Genomic DNA, 21,884 nt, shown 5'->3' with positions numbered 1-21,884 from the left:
TTGCGCACAGCAAGCTCCCACAAACAGCAATGTGATAATGTCTAGATAATCTGTTTTAGTGATGTGGGTTGTGGAATAAATATTGGCCGGGACACCGACGATAACTCCCCTGCTCTTCTTCGAAATAGTGCCAAGGGATCTTTTACATCTACCTGAGAGAGCAGACGGGTTTAACGTCTCATCTGAAAGACGGCATCACCGACAGTGCAGCACTCCCTCAGCACTGCACTGGGAGCGTCAGCCTAGACCTGCGCTCAGGTCTCCAGAGTGGGAGCCAAACCCACAACCTTCTAACTCAGAGGCGAGAGAGCTACCAACCGAGCCAGGGCTGACTCCTGTTGGAGCCCTTCTAAAGTAGAGCTGCCGTGCGGGTTGTCCAGCAGCGTGTGTGGTGAAGGGACAGCGTGAAGTGACATGACGGCGATGTTTTGGTTACAGGCCCCACGCGTGCAGTGGGCGCAGCCGCTGAACGACCGCCGCGCGCCAGCGAGCCGGCGCCAGCCCGTCTCCTGGTACTCACCTCTCCCCAGCCGGCTGGCGCGGGTTCCACGGGCGGGTAGTACTTCGGCAGGTCCCAGGCCACCTCTGTCATGAACCACTTGAAGTCCTTGCACTTAAGGTGCTTCCGCAACACTTTCTGGGCTGTGAGGTCGCCCGTGGAGAGGTGCCGGTACTCGGGCCTGCGCTGGTAGATGTATTCTGCGTACTCGCCCATCCAGGTCTCTGCCACTCTCTTCAAGTTCTGTGAACAGCGTTAAAAATCCAGTTATCACCCCGGCGCTATCATATCAGAATAAACTGCCTTATCTGTATTGAAGAGATAAAGCTCCCCATTGGCTATATTATAGAATGATATAGTACAGGAGGTCATTCGGCCCATCGTGCCTGTGCCGGCTCTTTGAAAAGCTCTCCAATTAGTCTCACTCCGCTCTTTCCCCATAGCCATGCAAGTTTTCATTTTCCAAATATTTACCCAATTCCCTGTTGAAAGTTATTATTGAGCCTGCTTCCACCGCCCTTTCAGGCAGTGCGTTCCAGATCACAACAACTTACTGCATTAAAAACATTCTCCTCATCTCCCCCTCTGGTTCTTTTGCCAATTACCTTCAGTCTGTGTCCTCTGGTTACCGACCCTCCTGCCACTGGAAACAGTTTCTCTCCATCTGAACCCCTCCTAATTTTGAACACCTCTTTAAGGTTTTGGGCAGGAGATACAGGGGGGGAGGGGATGAGAGGAAAAACTTTTTTACACAGCGAGTGGCGAGGACCTGGAACTCGCTGCCGACGGAAGTGGTGGAAGCGGAGACACTCAATGTTTTCAAGGGGAGACTGGATAGGCACTTGAGGGAAATAAACTTGCAGGGCTACGAGGACAGAGCGGGGGAATGGGACTGACTGGATTGCTCTACAGAGAGCCAGCACGGACTCGATGGGCTGAATGGCCTCCTTCTGTGCCGTTTATGACTCTATGAAATCTCTAGAGCAGGACCTAATGAACAGGAAAGATAGAGCAACTGAGTAACATTGGCCCCGATATTAATGGGGAGGTGGGGGGGCGGAGAATCCTGGAAATGCCGGAAATGAGGAGGCCCAGCTGGATTTAGTCACAGAACCTCATTATCATTTTTTTTTTACTCTGTTTCTTGTTCGGCAGTTGGACAGATTGACATGATGGCCAGCCGCCGGGCAGGAAAGCCTGCGGGCGAAGGCCGCAGCCTGAACAGTCCCCGGCAACTGGGAGACATTGCGGGTTGGTTGAAGGTGGGCCGGGGGTGGGGGGTGAAGAGTCGGACTGGCAATCGGGAAAGAGAAGGGGGGGGAACCAGGAAACATCGCAGGGTTTGGAGGGGTGGATAGGGGGGGTGGGTTATCCGATCGCAGCGGAAGATTTGCTTGAGGGGCCACGGGGGAGGGGGGACAAGTGGTCCTGCTCCTCTCAGCCCACAATCAGTGCTATAAAAAGCTCCTACCTGCTGGATCCGGCAGCTCCCGCCTCCCTTTAGCTGCCGGGTCTCTCAGGTCCTGGGAAACCTGGCCAGCGTTAAATTTAAATTGAACTGCCAAAAATAACGTATTATAATGAGAGACCCGCCTCTCCAGAGCGAGTTACTGGGATGCCCCCAAACCTGACGCGGTTAAATCGAAAGTAGGCGCGTTTGCGGCGGGTTGGGGTCGAGTATAGGCAAATTTGCCGATTTACCACCCACCTGACCCCTGACCCTCTCCTGCCCATCATGGGGGTTACCCCCATTATCTTGCAACAACAAAGGATTTGCAGGAGCGTTACCAGACGAAATCTGACACCCAGCCACGTAAGGGGATATTAGGGCAGGCGACCAAAAGTTTGGTCAAAGACGTAGGTCTTAAAAAAGAAAAGAAAGGCTTGCATTGCTATAGCGCCTTTCACGGCCTCAGGACGCCCAGGGCTCTTTACAGCCATTGAAGTACTTTTACAGCGTAGTCACCGTTGCAAAGTAGGAGCATCTTGAGGGAGAAGAGGGAGGTGGAGAGGTTTAGGGAGGCACTGCCCGATTTTCATTTCCACAGATTGCAACAGAAACGGAAACCGGGCGGATTCTACAACGAGCGGCTGATCCGCAACGCTAGACTTCCGCGCGGGCGACGAGTTGAAAATCTTGCCCTCTGTCTTTTACTTCAGATTTCAAGCACTTGTGGTTTTTCCTTCCACCAAAGCAAATAAAACAAACGACGATAAGCGACTAGCTGTCACGATGACATTGCTGAGTGATGGTCATTTGCCGCTTTCTCTTACTCCCTTCCTAAACGCTCCACGGAACTTTGGACGGTGTACGGCCCACAGCTCGGGTGGGGATTGAAGTGCTTTTCAGAGCCCCCCCTTCCTGCCCCCCCTGCAGCCACCCTGGGTGGGCGGGGGGAGGCGGTACCTCTAAAGAAGTGGTAGTCAACCCAATCCCATCAAAGAGGTGGACATCCGCCTTGCACGGCAACGCGAAACGGGCGACATTGACAGGCTCCGCCCAATATTTGATCCCATTGAAGTCAGGGCCTGTAACGGGCACCCGTTGCGACACCTCCCGTGTTACGATGCCGCCCAGGGTGAACTTCTACCGCGAAGTCTCAGGGTATTTACTACAGCACAGAAACAGGCCATTCAGCCCAACTGGTCCATGCTGCTGTTTATGCTCCACAAGAGCTTCCTCCCACCCCTCTTCATCTCACCCCATCAACATATCCTTCTATTCCTTTCTCCCTCATGTGTTTATCTAGCTTCCCTTTAAATGCATCTGCGCTATTCGCCTCAACCACTCCCTGTGGCAGCGAGTTCCACATTCTCTGGGTAAAGAAGTCCCTCCTGAATTCCTTATTGGGTTTATTAGTGGCTATCTTATATTTATGCAAGTGGAAACATCTTCTCTACTTCTACCCTATCAAACCCTTTCATAACCTTAAAGATCGCTCAGTTTTTTATAGAGTAAAGACCCCCAGCCTGTTCAATCTGTCCTGGTCGGTATAACCTCTCAGTTCTGGTATCATAGGAACATAAGAAATAAGAGCAGGAGTATGTCATACGGCCTCTCGAGCCTGCTCTGCCATTCAATAAGATCATGGCTGATCTTTGAGCTCAACTACACTTTCCCGCCCTCTCCCCATATCCCTTGATTCCCTTACAGGGAGAAATTCCCCTGGAGGGCCGTTTGGGACACTAAGTCAAAAATGTTTGAAAAGTTAGCGCCAGGCGCTAAACTTTTCGAACATTTGAGAAATTCCCATTTTTTGCTCCAAGGGGGAAGTGAAGCGTTTAATCAAGCACTCCGCTTGCCTCTTGGTGCGCAGGAGACGGGGAATGTCCCGGTCCGGGGCGATGTGCTCAGCAGCGCCGCTCGTGGTCACGCGTGGCGCCGCCGCGTTGCAGGGCTCCTCCCTCAATTAAAGGGAAGGGCTCCCCGCTGCGAGCTCTGCCTTTTTTTTGGCATCTGCGGGAATGCCGTGCGATGTTTTTCACGTTGGCCAGCCATCGCGCCTTTAAATGTTCGCAACCCATGCAGCAGTCGGTAACATCGCCCGGCGCTGTTGCGGGGCGCGAGGGGGAATTTTTCTACCGGGGCGCTGCGCCCGGAGATGACGTCATGATCTCCGGGCGCAGAACATCGGGGCAATACCCGGTAGTGCCGCCGCTAACCTCCTGCGGAATTTCGCAGGAGGCGCAGTTCACCTCGTGGGTGGGGGGTGGGGGGAGGCGCTAATGATGAGAATTTCACCCCCTTAGTGTCCAAACTATCATTCAGGTAAATCTTTTTTTGGACCTTCTCCAATGCCTTGGATTCAAAGCCATGCCATATTCACGGGGTGGCACGTCGGTATGGAACTACCCCGCCGTTTTAGTCGGAGCACAGTTTCGGGGCAGAAATCTTCATCAAACAACTGCAGGTTAGACACAAACACAGCGTTATACTTTAATCCATCGAGTCCAGAGTCCGGAGGACTTGTAGATGTCCTGACAGCCTCACACTGAGAGGTGCTGCCTGTAGCTTGATTTGCTTATTGATTATCAGTTACCACCCGATGTGTACATTGCTTCTGCCCCTCAACAGTCTTCGCACCCAGCAGCTCCTGTCTATACACACACACACACATATATATATATATTTTTTGTTGTTGTTGGCTATGGCAATTAAATTGTTACTGCCACATAATTAAAGGAACTCGAAGTCCATTATTTGTACTGAATAATTTACACCCAATTATGATCCTTTTAAATTTTAATGCAAGACAGCTGCGGTGGCTGCCCTCAGACTCATTACGTGTTTCTCTCTCGCTAAAAGTCTGCGCCACACTACGGCGACAGGCCTCAGCCTGGTATCGGCGGAGTGGCATGGACAGCTGGCACACCCACGAGTGCCAGCTGGACCTGGCATCGAGCAGAGTGACAAAGGGTGCGTTCAGGGAATTCCGCTGCTCGACAGCTGATATTTAATGCCGGGAGAGCGCAGGCAAGAGCAGCTGCTCCCTCCCGACATTAACTTCACCGAAAAACGAAAGTTTAGAAACTTTCCACGCCCACGTCACCTCTTCCTGTATTGGCTGAAGGGTGATGGAAAAAGCCCACTGAACCAGGACGAGCACCTATTGTTAATACAACACGAGAGGAGGTGGGAAAAGCACAATTAGAAAGGATGTGGCAATAGCTCAAATCTTAAACTTGGCTAATTAACGTTTTACTTCTCAAAGGTTCCTCTGCATACCTTGGCCCCCATTACATTTTTACTTATTTTTTATCCACACCTTTGTTTTTGTCTTTTCGCCCCCCCCTTTTTTTCTCTCCCACATGGCAGCTGTCTCCCATTCTGCCAGTGCATTTCACACCTAATCTGGAGCCGTCTTTTGTCTCTCCACTAGTCCTATCACCATCTCGTCTCGTTTTGAATACCTCTTAATGTCTCTTCACTTCTCTTTTGTTCTCTCCCAGCCTGGCCTTTTAATCTATTTCATTTCCTGTGCTTTTTCAGTCTTGACAAAGGGTTTGACCTGAAACGTTGACTCTATTTACTCTCCACGGATGTTGCCTGGCCTGCTGAGTTTTTCCAGCATTTTCTGTTGTTATTTCCACTGCATTTGCTGCTGTTTTAATGGTTTACTGCAGTGATTTGTTCACTTCTGAAGAGACTGCCTGGGAGAGTGGTGAAAGGCCGATTTTAGCATTTTTGTCCTTTTTACTCTTTAAGAAAAGAATGAACTTGTATTTTTATAGCCCCTCTCACAATCTGAGGACCTCCCAAAGCGCTTTACAGCTGATTAAGTAATTTTGAAGCATTGCAGTCTCACTCCAATGACTTGAGCACAAAATCCAGACTGACACTCCAGTGCAGTGCTGAGGGAGTGCTGCAGTGTCGGAGGTGCTGTCTTTTGGATGAGACGTTGAACTGAGGCCCCGTCTGCTCTCTCAGGTGGATGTGAAAGATCCCATGGCGCTATTTGGAGAAGAGCAGGGGGAGTTCTCCCCGCTGTCCTGGGCTAATATCACTCAACCAACATCACTAAAAACAGATTATTTGGTCAGTGCTGTTTATGGGAGCTTGCTGTGCGCAATTGGCTGCCATGTTTCTTGCATTACAACAGTGACTACACTTCAAAAAGTACTTCATTGGCTGTAAAGCGCTTTGGGACGTCCTGAGGTCGTGAAAGTCGCTATAGAAATGCAAGTTCTTTCTTTATTTTCCCTGCTCATAACAGAAAGAATCTACAACAGTCTCATGTGGTGAATGCATTCAGATCAAAAAATAGCAAAGGCATGTTATCCCAGGAGCATAAGAACATAAGAAATAGGAGCAGGAGGAGGCCATTCGGCCCTTCGAGCCTGCTCCGCCATTCAATAAGATCATGGCTGATCTTCTACCTCAACTCCACTTTCCTGCACTATCCCCATATCCCTTGATTCACTTAATATCCAAAAATCTATCAATCTTAGCCTTGAATATCCTCAATGACTGAGCCTCCACAGCCCTCTGGGGTAGAGAATTCCAAAGAAATTTTTCCTCATCTCAGTCCTAAATGGCCGACCCCTTATTCTGAGACTGTGACCCCTGGTTCTAGACTCCCCAGCCAGGGGAAACATCCTCCCTGCATCTACCCTGTCAAGCCCTGTAAGAATTTTGTATGTTTCAATGAGATCACCTCTCATTCTTCTAAACTCTAGAGAATATAGGCCTCGTCTACTCAATATGAGTAGTGAGTAAGATTGGTCAGAGAGACATCAGAGATTGCGAGAATCGACACTTGGAACACAGAAGACGCTTATTAGCAAGGTTGGACTTGCAAAGCGCAGCAAAAAAAACAGTACTGAGCACCAAAGGATCAACGTTAAAAAAAACATCCAAAGGTGGCCTTTAGCTGCACTCCTGTGTGGTTACTGTCACCTAGCAACCAACAACACCTCTCAGTATAAGAGGAGGCAGAATCTTCCAGTGCAAACACCAACCGGTGGATGGATGGGTGGTATGGGTCGTGGGTGAAGGAAAATTTCATGGGGCCTTTTACGGGCAGAGATTTGTCACGAGGCCTCATCTGGCCACTTGTCTTTTGAGTTACACAGCCATTTTTGCGTCAATATGCAACCAATACTGCCTTTAAAAAAAAAAGTAATTGTTCTCAGAATGTGGGCAACGCTGGCAAGGTCACATTTATTGCCCATCCCTAGTGGGTGCTAGACCTTCTACCTGAACCACTGCAGTCCTTGTGGTGATGGGCATCCCAGAATAGTGTTAGGAAGGATATTCTAGGATATTGACTCAGTGACTCTGTAGAAAAAGCCTGGCCGTGGTACAAAAGTGGCTCTGTAACTGCAGTTACTCTGTAACGAGTTATATCGCTAGACAGCAGCTACCAGACATAGCAAGATACCCCACATTACAACAATTACTATTATTCATAAATAGCTCATCGACTGAGAAGTGCTTTGGGACATCCTCGCACCAAGTCCCGTTCACCCATCACCCCCTGCGCTTGCTGACCTACATTGACTTCCGGTTCACCAATGCTTCGAGTTTAAAACTCTCATCCCCACGTTCAAATCCCTCCATGGCTTCGCCCCTCCCTAACTCTGTAACCTCCTACAGTCCTCCAAGAGCTCTACATTCCTCCAACTTTGGCCTCTGGCCCATCCCCCCATTTTCTTCGCCCCCCCCCCACCATTGGCGGTCGTGCCTTCAGCTGCCTAGGCCCTAAGCTCTGGCATTGCCTCCCCAAACGTCTTTGCCTCTCTACCTCGCTCTCCTCCTTTAAGATGCTGCTTAAAACCTACCTCTTTGACCAAGCTTTTGGTCACCTGTCCTAATGTCTCCTTCTTGGGCTCGATGTCAATTTTTGGTCTGATTACTCCCGTGAAGCACCTTAGGACATAAGAACATAAGAAATAGGAGCAGGAGTAGGCCAATCGGCCCCTCGAGCCTGCTCCACCATTCAATAAGATCATGGCTGATCTGATCCTAACCTCAAATCTTCTATCACTCTGCATCCACCCGAACCCATGTGATCTCCCGGGAGAGGCGAAAAACCAGATAAAGACCCAATGGCCAATTTGGGAGAAAAAAATCTGGGAAATTCCTCTCCGACCCATCTAGGCGATCGAAATTCTTCCAGGAGATCACTCTGTCCCTATATTTAACGTTTTGCTATGTTAAAGATGATAAATAAATGCAAGTCATTGCTGTTGTCCTGTGGTCATCAAGGGTGCTATATAAACGTAGGTTTGACCTGTTCTTTCAAAAAAAAACTTTTTTCGTAAACAAAAAAAAATTGAGAAAATGGTAACAGCTTTGCTACAGAATAAGCATAACATTCTTGGTAGCACAAGCCTTTTAAGTATTTATGTGTACATCGTGCTGCGCTGGCTGGCTGGTTGAACTCTACGTCCCGTAGAGACTCCCGCTGATTAAGAAGCACGTTTAGCTGACGTGCCCCCAATTAACATGCTTCCTGAAAAGGCAAGGTTGCCATCTTCACCTGACAGGTTTGACAGCCAACTGAGAGATAGCAAAGTTCGCTCCCATCTGGGGAGATCTTATTTAGACCAGATTTTTGGCTTCTGCCTCTATGCATTCGCAAATGTCCCAGAAGAGGTTGTGTAGCATTAGCCGGGTCACAGGGTCCCGACTGGTGCACGAGTTGCCCAGACTTTTCTCTTCATTATTAATTTCAGCCACAAGTGGTCATCATGAATGAGCTCGGATAACCGCATAATTAGGTTTGATAGATGAGTCAAAACTATTCTTATCCCTGCACTAACAACTGAACGCACTCTTATTTGGCAGTATATTAACTGTATACCCCTAAAAAACGTTCCTGATAGTTATTCTGAAAAAAATTATAAAATGTGGGATAGTTGCATTATTCATCACAAAGATTAAAATGAAAATACTTTGTCAATCCCGGCTGCCCATTTTGTTGACTTAAACTAAACAACAAGACTCTTTAAAGTAATTCATTGTACGTAAAGGGCTTTGGGACGTTTGAGCGATGCAATACATGTCTTTCTCTCTTTCATTCTTTCTCAGAAGGCTAAGCAACATACCTATTTTTGACTTGAAAAGATAATTGAACAACAAAGAGACATTTTGTCAAACTCCATGTTATTTAAGGACTTAGCCTGCCAGTATAGGATAGTTAGTGGGCAGGTTCCTTCACGCAGATTCCACTGCTAACAATTGCACAACACAAATCACAGCTGTCATGTTAATGAAAACCCTATTAACTGAACTCCTCTCAAAAATGATGAATATTTGCCCGAGCACGTCATTGAAGGTGGCGAAGATTAGTACAGACACACTCCATTGAACACCAGTCATGTTATGGACCATGAAAGATGTCATCTGTGTAATGCCGACGTTCAGGGTTGAGTAATGTAAATTGTAATGTTAGACTGACGTCCTGGAGTTTACACTCAATTACATTTTGGGGTCAAGGAGAAATTGTGCAGAACTGTACTGGCTTAAAGAGGGAAAGAAAGAACCTGTGCTTCCATAGCGACTTTCACAACTTCAGGACGTCCCAAAGTGCTTGACAGCCAACAAAGTTGTCTAAAACTAATGCCCTAACTTGCACCAAGTCCCGTTCGCCCATCACCCCTGTGTTCGCTGACCTACAATTGGCTCCTGGTTAAGCAACGCCTCGATTTCAAAATTCTCATCCTTGTTTTCAAATCCCTCCATGGCCTCGCCCCCTCCCTACCTCTGTAATCTCCTCCTGCCCTACATCCCTCCGAGATATCTGCGCTCCTCCAATTCTGGCCTCTCGAGCACCCCTGATTTTAATCGCTCCCCCATTTGGCGGCCGTGCCTTCATCTGCCTTGGCGCAAAGCTCTGGCATTCCCTCCCTAAACCCCTCCGCCTCGCTACCTCTTTTTCTCCTCCTTTAAGACACCCCTTAAAACCTACCTCATTGACCAAACTTTTGGTCACCTGCCCTAATATCTCCCTATGTGGCTCGGTGACAAATTTTAAAAGAAAGACTTGCATTTATATAGCGCCTTGCACGACCTCAGGATGTCCCAAAGCGCTTTACAGCCAATGAAGTACCTTGAAGTGGAGTCACTGCTGTAATGTAGGAAATGCAGCAGCCAATTTGCGCACAGCAAGCTCCCACAAGCAGCAATGCGATAATGACCAGATCATCTATTTTGGTGTTTGAGGGATATTTGATAAATTTTGTTTGATGACGCTCTTGCGAAGCACCTTGGGAGGGTTTACTACATTAAAGGCGCTATATAAATACACGTTGTTGTTGTTGTTGTTAAGTGTAGTCGCTGTTGTGAAAAAAAACCAGTCCTGAAGAAAATAAACTTTCAAAAGAGACAACAGCTTCTGCACACATCAGAAAGTTCCTTCGAGCAAAGTTTTTTTTTCAAACGATGAGGTTTTACTTCACAAGGAGGGTTGTTAAGATCTGGAAGGCACTGCCTGAAAGGGCGGAGGAAGCAGATTCCACAGGAACTTTCAAAAGGCAATCGGACATGTATTTGAAGAGGACCAATTTGCAGGGTTATGGGGCTAAAAGCTGGGGTGTGGGACTAAATTGGACAACTCTTTCAAAGAGCCGGCACAGGCACGACGGGCCGAATGGCCTCCCTCTGTGCTGTAAGATTCTATGATTCTATTCTAAGGACGCAGCTCTTAACTGCTGCACTCAGAAACCATCAGAACATAAAGTTCTTGCCTCAAGTTTGTACGCAATCAAAAGTGGGAGAATAAACTGCTACTAACAGCTTTTGCCCTCCGCTTGATCTGATATTACTTTGCTTTCTAATAAAATAATTTAATTACATTTTCATGGCAATCTGGTTATGGAGTATAACGATCCTTCTTCGGGCAGTTCAATGATATGCCTGAGTGCTGTTTCCTGATTGCTTTGGGGCCCTAGGTAGGGAGGCCAAAGCTATATTTATGGTGGTCCATCTGGGAAGGGCACATCCTGGCGGATGAGCAATGAGCATGGATTTCCCTTGTCTGACAAGGGGAGGGATTAAGAAGCCCTGAAAGTTTTGGTAAGGCTTGTGTTTCAGCCGGTACAATTTCCTGCACTGTGTAAGGGGTTTTCTCCGATACCGGTTCCCTGTTACACACATTTCTTGGACGTCAGGATTTATGAGAATAAAATACACACGGCACAGGGTTTTGGCTCAACCTTTGATTCGTTCGTTTATTAAACACACACACACACAATTACTTCCCCGGTATAAATCCCCACGATTTATATTAGACTAACATTATGAAGGGGTTGGATCGGGTGGATGCAGGGAGGATGTTCCAGATGATGGGTGAAACTAGAACTAGGGAGCATAGTCTCTTTCAAAACTGAGATGAGGAGGAACTACTTCACTCAGAGGGTGGTAGGTCCATGGAATATGCTGCCCCAAAAAGCTGTCGAAGCTACATCATTACATAAATTTAAAACAGAAATAGACAGTTTCCTAGTAGAAAAGGGAATTAAGGGTTACGGGGAGCGGGCAGGAATTTGGACATGAGTCTAGGTTCGGATAGGTCATGGCCCTGTGGGTAGCGGAGCGGGCCCAGGGGCCGTGTAGCCTGATCCTGCTCCTGTTTTCGTGTGTCTAATGCTGTTAGATTCAGGAGATAGTCCTGTCATAGTGGATTGGCGGTTAGGATCAGATCAGCCATGATCTTATTGAATGGCGGAGCAGGCTCGAGGGGCCAATTGGCCTACTCCTGCTCCTATTTCTTATGTTCTTATGTAACCCCAAAATAGAAACCCCTACACAAGGGTCATTTGCACCGACACAATCTGACACAGTTAAACCCGTCCACGATTTGACTGTTACATATAAAGTTATACCCGGACTCAATCACAAAACCCTGTGCCATGTGTATTTTGTTCTCACAAATCCTGACGTCCAAGAACTATGTGTAACGGGGGACCAGTGTCGGAGAAAACCCCTTACAGAATCTGGCGACCTCAGCAGGACGTCAAGGTTTAGAACAAAATTATGGACAGGGTTAAGTGCAAGAAACCCGCGATGGAGGATCGGATGTCCTCGTATGTGTTTGGGAAAGTAAAGGTTTCCGAGCACTGGGTGTGGGAAATGTTACGCGCTGACAGTCCGTATGAGAAAGCGGTAGTGTGGACGTGTAGTAGCAGACATAAGAAATCGAAGGAAAAGGCGATTTGGCCAATATGTATGCAGAAACAAATTCAGATGCTCACGGAGAAAGTTGAGTGTTTAGGAATAGAGAAACAGGAATCAGAAAGTAGGGCAAGAGAGAGAGAGGCCGCAGTGAACCGGCTGACAGAAGATTTAAGCTTTGAAAGGCAGAAGAGAAAAGCGCAGGAAGAAACACGTTCGAGTACCTGCAATGTCAGGTCACCGATAGTAGAAGGCAGTGTCAAGCTCAGCGTGAGGAAGGTAATAGGAACTCAGAGAGCGGACAAGGCTGAGGAGCAGTTAAGAGATATAAAGGGGGCAGACAGGGTAGCCAAAAACCGGGTACATGAAGAGGCCGATCACGGGCCCTCTAATGACAAAATCCATAAGTTGACCCTAGCATTATCCAGGGCCAGGGGTATGGTTTGTTCTCATGGTACCGGGGACGTTGGGGTAGACTGGGATGAGGAGGAAAAGGAGCCCGATGATGGGATCTAGTATCGAGAGGTTCGGCCAGCTCCCAAAACACAGGGACCACCGGGACCGATGTGTCCCCTGCGACAGCAAAAGTGCGGTCCACCCCACAAGGCGGCGGTCAGGGGCCATTGCTGAGTGATTCTGGGCTTCCCTATCCGTTGCTTCAGTGGCAGGACATGCTGGCCAGTGTGCCGAGACTGAAGCACGGAGGGGATGCCTCTGTTCATTTTGCCAATGTAGAGCAGATAGGAGGGATCAATAATTGTGACGACGACGAACGGAAAAAGCTGATACTATTCTCTCTAGATGGGAAGCTGTGCCAGGGTTTGTCGGCAGACACTAAGTTAGGAGGGGGGACCCTGGACGGGGTAAAGGACGAAATTTTAATGGTGCTGGGATATAGCCAGGGCAGCTTGTTCTTGCAGGTCGAGCAGACCAGACCAGACACCTGGCTGGTGAGGCACCGGATACATTCGCAGACAGGTTGTGGCCCGTGCATCTGAACGCGACGGGGGGATATCTAGCCCGAGCACTGTTGTTGGGGGCTCCCAGGGATCATTGGTTGAGGATCCTAGTGGCTAACAGCCTGCCACGGGTCAGGGCTAGGGCGGAATCACGGTTCGGCTCCGAGGATGTTAATAATACAGAGCCAGGCGTGTTAAGGAAACTGACTCTGGCTTTTAAATCCGACCGAGGGGAGGAGAATAAACAAAAGGGGAAAGTGCACGAGATGAAGGGAAGCGTGGATGGTAGGAAAGAATGGAAGCAGGAGGGGGGGGTAAGGTGGACAGATCCCAGGCCTGCTTTAACTGTGGGAGAATGAGACACTGGAACAGGGAGTGCAAGTTCCCAAAAAGGGAAAAACCCGGATCCGCGGGCCCCCCAGGGTCAAAACCGTGGGTAGTAGAGGCGGGGAAGGAGAGGGTAGAAGACCCGGTGGAAGCTCTAGTGACCGCGTTACGGCAGGTTATGGGCAAAGACAGGGAAAGCTGGACGCTGCCGTATGCAGTGAAAAGCCCAGCGTGCCCCCACTTCTCCCATGACTAGGACGCACCCAGCCCGAGTACCTGTGCCCGCTCACCTACAATGAGTGGGGCAGACCTTGTGTAGAGATCAGGGTAGGGGAAAGTATCTAGTGGACACCGGAGCTTCCAGTATGGTGGTTCACTCACCAAACCCGACCACTTCTCCGTGGTCGAGCAGGGTCCCGTTTAAGTTAGTGGGTTTCACAGGGAACGAGCAGGCTGGGGTGGAATCGAAACCTTTGTCTCTAGGGTTAGGACCCCTTGTCACTAAGTGGGAATATGTACCTGATGCAATGGGATCAGCCCGGCGCGGGGGTCCTCGGAGCTGATTTTATTCTGGCCCACTATGTGATCGTGGATATGAGAAACCACTGTCTATGGGGGGTGGTTGGTTCTGATAAACCTGAGGAAGTTCTAGTTATCCCCAAGACGGAGAAAGTGAAAGGCAGCGCCTGCACTATGAAACCGAACGGTAGCTATGACTTGGAACAATTGCTCCGTAGCACCCCGGAAAGGTATTGGGGGTAATAATCTCGCAGTGTGCGCCACTTACCGACATGACTGTGGTAGGGTAACGGGGGTAGAGGTGGAGGTACACGGGGACCCAATGTCGCAACCTCAGAAACAGTATAGTTTTCCCCGGGAGGCAGAGAAGGATTTGGAAACTGCACTGAGCAACCTCGTGGAACAAGGGGTACTGAGGCCGATAGCGACCCACGTAAATTCACCCCTAAGGCCAGTTAAGAAGCCCGATCAATCATGGAGAGCCACGGTAGACTACCGGGTTCTCAATAAAGGTATTCCAGCATGTGTGCCCACGGTAGCAGCAGTAGCTGATCTAATAGGGAATATCCCTGCTGAGGCAACGACGTTCACTGCATTGGACATAGCTAACGGGTTCTGGTCTATCCCAGTAAGATGGGAGGATCAGTATAAATTTGTCTGTACATTCAAAGGGCAACAGTATAGGTGGACGTGCCTCCCGCAAGGGTTTCATAACAGTCCCTTGATTTTCCATCAGTGTATGGCTAATGCTTTAAAGAATTTCAGTCAGCCTAGCCAGTTGATCCAGTACGTGGATGACCTATTATTATTCTCAGAAAGAGCAGAGGACCACGGGCCACTACTGGACGAGCTACTGAAGCTGTTGGGGGAGGCAGAGTTTAAGGCAAACCCCAAGAAAGCCCAAATGGGACAGGAGCAGGTGAAATACTTAGGATTGACGATTAGGGCAGGGGAAAGGGCTATAGACGAGGTGAAGAGGAGGGCAGTACAGGAACTACCCGCTCCAAAGAGTGTAACTGGGGTGGGCTCTTCTCTTGGTATGACAGGGTATTGCAGGGATTTTATTGAAGGCTATGCAGCCACAACAGCCCCTTTGCTTAGACTCTTTAGGAAAGGAATAGGGTGGGAATGGGATGAGAGTTGTAAAGAGGCATTTACTCACCTAAAGGAAAATTTACAAACTGCACCCGCACTAGGAGCAATAAATGGGAACAAAGATTTTTATCTGGAGGTAGCAGCTACTGGTGATAGTTTGAGTACAGTGTTGCTCCAAGAACGGCATGACAAGTTGAGGCCAGTGGCTTATACCTCCCGGGTCCTGACAGCTGTAGAGAGGGGTTACTCGAACTGTGAAAGACACCTTTTGGTGAGCTATTGGGCCATCAAACGTTTCCAATTATTTACAGGGTCATCTTTAATAACCTTACTGACATGTCATACCTCGACACAGATGCTATTGGACGGGAGGATAAAAGATGGGACAGTGAGTAGCAGTCGTATTGCCCATTGGACATTGCTACTCTCCCAGATGAACCTGAGGGTGGAAAGATTGGCGGAACCTAAGCTGGCCTTGAACATGATTTATCCAGGGACGAGACACATGTGCACGGTAGAAGGGGTATGGGATGTAGACGTGGGATTCCGGGCCGGGCAACATCCGACAGGGAGAGCTATATATGTGGATGTGTCCAGCTCGGCGACAAGTGGAGAGCGTAGGACAGGGTGTGGGATTTATGACCCAGGGGCTGGGATAGAGAAAGCCATCAAACTCCCCAGCACACTGAGCACACAGCAGGCCGAGCTGGCGGCTGTAGCTTATGTGGTTACGCATCCCGAGGAATTCCCAACCCCCTACACAATATGCTCAGACTCGATGTTCACGTGCAATTCTTGCACTGAGTATCTGGCAATATGGGCTAGACAAGGATTCAAGTCCGCTGACGGGAAACCGTTAGTAATCGCCCCACTGCTGAACACAATCCTGGGCGTTACGGGCAATAAAGGGGAGTATTACATTAAAAAAGTAAAGGCGCACTCAAAAACCGAGCCTAAATGGAAAGGTAACCAGAAGGCCGACGAGTTGGCAAAAAAGGGGGCCAGGGAGGGAGTACTTTGGGACCCGTACCGATCTGGACAGATCGCGGCCATAAGGGATATGGAGGGCCCACAGGAGGTGAAGTTGCCCCCAGGCCTGACCCAGGTTCAAGCACAAGATGCGGTTTTAAAAACTGTGATTAAGAAAAGGGTAGAAGGGGAACCAATGGAGGCTCCTTTTGGAGCAGCAGATATAGTGGTCAAAGAGGGGATGCTGTTTAAAAGGGAAAGGTGGATCGTGCCCACACAGTACCGGGAGGAATTTATGCAGCTAGCTTACGGGGGTCCGGGAGCTGGACATCCAGGGCCGGATACTACCTGGAAGAAAGTGGAGGAGGTGGGTTGGTGGCCTCATCTCAGGGAAGAGGTGAAGGAATATTGCAGTGAGTGCCTAGTGTGCGCTGCGAATAATCCAGACCCCCACCGTTGAAAGGCACCGTTGGGACACGTTAGGAGGGCCGAGGGACCATGGCGTGCTACACAAATAGACTTCATTGGGCCCCTGCCCACCACAAAAGCAGGCAACAAGTATTGTCTGGTGTTGGTGGATGTTTTCTCTAAGTGGATTGAGACCTTCCCTTGTCGAACAGCCACAGCGTTAAACACAGCTAAGATCCTAGGAAGGGATGTGTTCTCCCGATGGGGATTGCCCCAGGTAGTGGAATCAGATCAGGGGAGCCATTTCACAGGACAAGTCATGCAGACCACCCTGAAACTTTTAGGGATACAGGGAAAATGGCATGTGGCCCACAACCCCCAATCATCAGGAATAGTGGAAAGGATGAACCGGACCTTAAAGGAAAGGCTTAGGAAGGAGATAGGAGGGTACCCAAAGAAATGGGACGAGGTCCTGCCTCAAGTTCTCATGAATATCAGGGCCAGCCCCTCCAAAAGTACAGGACACTCTCCGTATGAGCTGATGACCGGTAGGGCAATGAGGATCCTGACTCATGTGTTGGTACCGGTCCTGACCGAATGAGGGAGGTCAACCGGGACAGGTTCGTAAAAGACCTGTATGAGACTTTGAGGAAAGCACAATGGGAAGCGGCAAATAACATGGGAAGCCAGCACCAGAAGAATAGAATGCTGTTAGAGCCACAGAAAGTACTGGAGTGGAAGGTAGGGGACCAGGTCATGGTGAGAAATTATGCCCGGGTAGGGGCTTTCGAGTCACTGTACATGGGGCCGTACAGTATAGTGGACAAGGCAAGCCCTATGGTTTACGCAGTGCAGCTGCCAAAACGGACAAAATGGTTCCACGTCAATCAATGTAAACGTTATGACCCCGGGAAGAGGGGAATAAAACGAACCAGAGCCCAGGAAACGATCCTGAGTTTGACCAATGTAAGTTGTTCTCCCATGTTGTGGGATGATGGCAAAAACCCAGAGAGTGGAGTAGTGAGAAGGAGTGGTCGAACACCCCGACCTATTGTGCCTTGGACCCCTCCTCGCACACCGACCCCGAGCCGCAAGAGGTCCCAACCGGACAGTAAGGAAAAAGGGACGCGGTGATTGCAGCAATCACAGCATGTATAATATGTATATAACCTAAGTTTGACCTGTGGAGGGGAGACCTCTCACAGAGCGCTGCTATTTTTCTTTTATTTGCAGAGGCGCGTCGAACGGAGGCCGCAGGATGGAATGCACTCTGTGGCTGGGCCTGTTGGTAATCCTGATCAGATCAGGACAGAGGGAGCGAGGCGACATCGAGATGTCATTTACTTACGGGTGTATGGGAGGAGCCGGGCCCACGGTAACACAGGGAGGTAGAGCACGGGGCACTGACGGGATAGCTACATACTTCCATGAAGGAGAATGGCTGGGTTGGTTGGTTCCACTAAATATTCCACTGGTTACAAATTCGGTGAAGCCCTGCCCCAAATTAAATATCACCACCAAAAAGGTACTGGTGAACGAGCGAAGGCAAGTGTGCCTAGAATGCTGGGGAAGTATCTCCGTGGGATGGTAGTGGTGGCTACGGAAAACAGACAAGGCAAAGGGTAATGAATCCACGGATTGGGAAACGACTCGTACAGATCGATTGTGGGGACAAAGGAGGGTGTAAAATTATGTTGGAACAAGTGGTGGAAGGAAGAACAAGGGGTTTATGTGTGTGTGGGAGGACTCAGAGTTTCGATTCGTGTGTGGTCCCAGATCCTCCAAATGCAGTCAATGCTACCAAACTAGTAGCGCACGATAAGAAGCCCCGACCATCAGCCCCAAAGACACGGGATAAAGAGGTTAAGTGCCCCATAATGACACCCGGACCTAGGAATGGGTTAGTACTGATTCCAACAGGGAAGGTGTTGTACCATGGCATGCGTTACCAGGTAGCATCTGTTATTCTTAATTTGACAAAGATACAGCTACCCCGGTGGTGCCCAGCTGAAATGGAAAAATTGCACGAGAAACTATTAAAAGAAATGTTCCGGCAATTCTACGAGTTGAACTATGGGGAAGAAAGTCGGAAGGATTTGTATAAACGAGCTGACAACAGTCACATCGGTTTGGGGAGACGGAAGAGGGGATTGATCAATGACGCGGCCACGGTGTTTAATACGGGGATGTCACTGGTCAATAGTATAGATGGTGCCCAGCTGCAAATGCAGGTCAATACCTTACGGGATCAGCTAAAGAGGATACTGGGGGAGGGGAATGAGATAGGGGGATAGGAATTACAAGACCACCAAGTAATGACCATTCACCAAAAAGAATTGATAGCTGAGCTGGAAACTCAAGCCCAGACCATAAACAACTTAATAAAGGACGACCGGAACGCATCGGACTGGTCCGCGCAAAACGATGCGCGTGTTATGTACGGTGCCTGGTTATTAAACGAGGGGCATAGTAATTTAGAGGATCTGGAGCAAGGTTGCATACCATCATGGATTGAAATCAGACACCTAAGTGCCTTGAGCACTTACGACAATCTCATGAATCTGTGCCAGTTACGGTTGGCCTCCGAAGCGTACCCAGTCCCAGTCGTTTGTGATCAGTACAAACAAACCATAATGAGAATAGTTCTCAGGATGCCAGTGATGGGTCAGTCACAACGGCCAGTGCCGGTATATCAGGTGGAAAGTGTTGGTGTTGTCCGAAATGGGGTATATGTGTGGCATCATGGGGCGCCTCCGTATGTGGTTAAGTGGGGGAACTCCATGATCAGCACGGATCTGAAGGGATGTCAGGAAAGGGGTGCACATGTAGTGTTGTGCCCACATCACCTGAATGTGTTTGACCGACCGGTATGTGGTTTTGAATCTGAACGTGCACAACCGATCAACTGTACCATGGAGGTGATGGCTCAGAGGCACGTCCTGCCCCAGGTTGCTTATGAGGGGAACGGAACCTACTGTGTCACCACCAGTGCGAATCAGTGTAGGGTACACAATGATACAAGATGTCCAATTTACGACTCGACCTTTTGTTTTAAACCCCTGATAGAGGTTCAAATGGCACAGGAAAGGATAATCCCTATTTCAGAACACATCTCAGTAAATCTCACAGTGGGTGGTATTTTCCCAAACCTCCAGGAAAACTTAGAAACGCGAGAGGAGATCAGGGAAATGACCACCCCACCTTGGTGGGACATTGGGTTTAATATTGAAATTCCTCCCTGGATCAGAATTGCATCACATGTATTGATAATTGTGCAATTAATTATGGTGTTGTATCTGTTCAGGTTATCGTGTAAAATGAAACAAAGGGTAAAAAGGGAAAAACAGGAAAGACTGTATAATGGGGATTTGGGATTATAGAATCAAATGTATAGACTGTGTAAAAACTGTGAGATTTGGCTGGGACCGACAATGCACCCTCCACGGCAGAAGAATGGACGGAAGTAATATCTCTAAGGTAAGAGATAGTAAAGGGGGGAGATGTTGGATTATGAAATATAAAAACCCAGAACTGCAAAAAGTGCTCGGCAATAAAGGGTTAATTCAAACATTGCAGCCGAAACTACGACTGGATCACAAACAATCTAAAATACGAATGCTTCTGAACAAGAAAATTCTCATATTCATTTACCTTAAGGGATTACATTGTCCAGCTTAGACCATGGCCCCCGAATAACCAGTTTCAATGCAGGCCTAGACAATGGGCCGGGCCTCGAACCTTTTGAATACGAATGCTAACAGAAACCAACAACCTCGCATATGCAGTCACTTTGGGAGGGTTGCATTGTCAGAAAGATATCTCAAATCAATGGACAATTCACACATTTTGAAATGAATCGTACGCTCAGAAGGGGGCCAGGAAATACTGCAAGTTGGTTTTAGTTTAAAGTAAGAGCACTTCGAAGACAGTGGTGTGGGAAGCTGACGGCAGAACAGCGAACAGAAAGATTCGGGCCTACAATCAACTCCAAGAGACAGTCGATCGGGAGTGGTGATTGTATGTTTCAGTCAAATCACAGAGGTGGCTTTTATGATTGAGTCTGAGTAGGTTTGTGAGTTTCAGTCAGATCACAATAAGGGCTTTGTGATCGAGTCTGGGTAACTTTATATGTAACAGTCAAATCGCGGACAGGTTTAACTGTGTCATGTTGTGTCGATGCAAATGACCCTTGCATAGGGGTTTATATTTTGAGGTTGTTAGCCTGATATAAATCATAGGGATTTATACTGGGGAAGTAATTGTGTGTGTGTGTTCAATAAACGAACGAATCAAAGGTTGAGCCAAAACCCTGTGCCGTGTGTATTTTGTTCTCATAAATCCTGACGTCCAAGAACTGTGTGTAACGGGGGACTAGTATCGGAGAAAACCCCTTACAACTGTGAGGCCTCTGAAGCCCCAATTCTAGCAGATCTGTAGTCATCACATTTATAATGTCAAGCCTCGTCGCAAGGCCAGACTTGACTATTGAAATGGAACTACTTCAGTAGGCGATTTAAATTTTGAGCCATTTAAATGGAATCAAAGCATGAGCGACCAGCTGAGGAACGAGGCATTGAGAATGTGATAGCAAAATACTGCGGATGATGGAAATCTGAAATAACAACAGAAAATGCTGGAAACACTCAGCAGGCCAGGCAGCATCCGTGGAGAGAGAAACAGAGTTAACGATTCAGGTCTGGGACCCTTCATCAGAACTGGAAAAAGCTGGAGATGTAACAGATATTAAGCAGGTGCAGAGACAGGGAGAGGTGGAGGGAGGGGAGGAAGGAATTGAAGGAAATGACCTGTGCTAAGGTAGGAAAGATAAAATGTTGCAAATGGGGATGGCAAAATCATACAGCCTGAAAAATGGCAGGGGTTATAGCCTGAAATTGTTGAACTCAATGTTGAGTCCAGAAGGCTGTAAAGTGCCTAGTCGAAAGATGAGGTGCTGTTCCTCGAGCTTACGTTGCGCTTCATTGGAACAGTGTAAGAGGCCGAGGATGGAGAGACCAGAGTGGGAGTGGAGCGGAGAATTAAAGCGACAGGTGACCGGAAGCCAATGTGAGATTGGAGTGAGAAGCGAAGACACGTGCATTACTGGGATTGATACCGGATTGGCCGGTTACTGGACTCAGCCTCCAGCTAGTTTAATTGACTTTTATGCACTGTTTGGATGCTACAGGTGGCGTCAGTGCAATTATACCCAAATCATAGAATCATGGAAATGTACAGCACAGAAAGAGGCCATTCGGCCCGTCGTGCCTGTGCTGGCCCTTTGAAAGAGCAGTCGTGCTTTAGTTCCACGTACCCGCTTTTTGTCCGTAACCCTGTCAGTTCCTCATCCTCAAGAACCTGTTCAACTCCCTTTAAAATTATTGATGGAATCAGCTTCCACCACCTTTTCAGGTCGAGCGTTCCAGATCCCCACAACTCTCTGGAGTGAAAAGATTTCTCCTCATCCCCCGTCTAGATCTTTTGTCAATGATTT

At 48.5% G+C, this 21,884-nt stretch overlaps 1 protein-coding gene across 1 annotated transcript in view; it reads right to left on the bottom strand.

Moving 5' to 3' along the window:
- Positions 1–21,884, bottom strand: part of LOC147124016 (polypeptide N-acetylgalactosaminyltransferase-like 6) — a 248,984-nt gene that overhangs the window by 112,116 nt on the left and 114,984 nt on the right. Inside the window, exon 5 of the mRNA XM_085977447.1 lies at positions 521–742. Within this exon, the coding sequence (XP_085833573.1) occupies positions 521–742 (222 nt within the window). The remainder of the gene's footprint in view (positions 1–520; positions 743–21,884) is intronic.

Source organism: Somniosus microcephalus, chromosome 1, assembly GCF_052327205.1.
Source record: "Somniosus microcephalus isolate GS21.2 chromosome 1, FLI_Smic_1.0, whole genome shotgun sequence".
Classification (NCBI taxonomy): Eukaryota; Metazoa; Chordata; class Chondrichthyes; order Squaliformes; family Somniosidae; genus Somniosus; species Somniosus microcephalus.
This window is presented reverse-complemented; position numbering and strand designations above follow the sequence as displayed.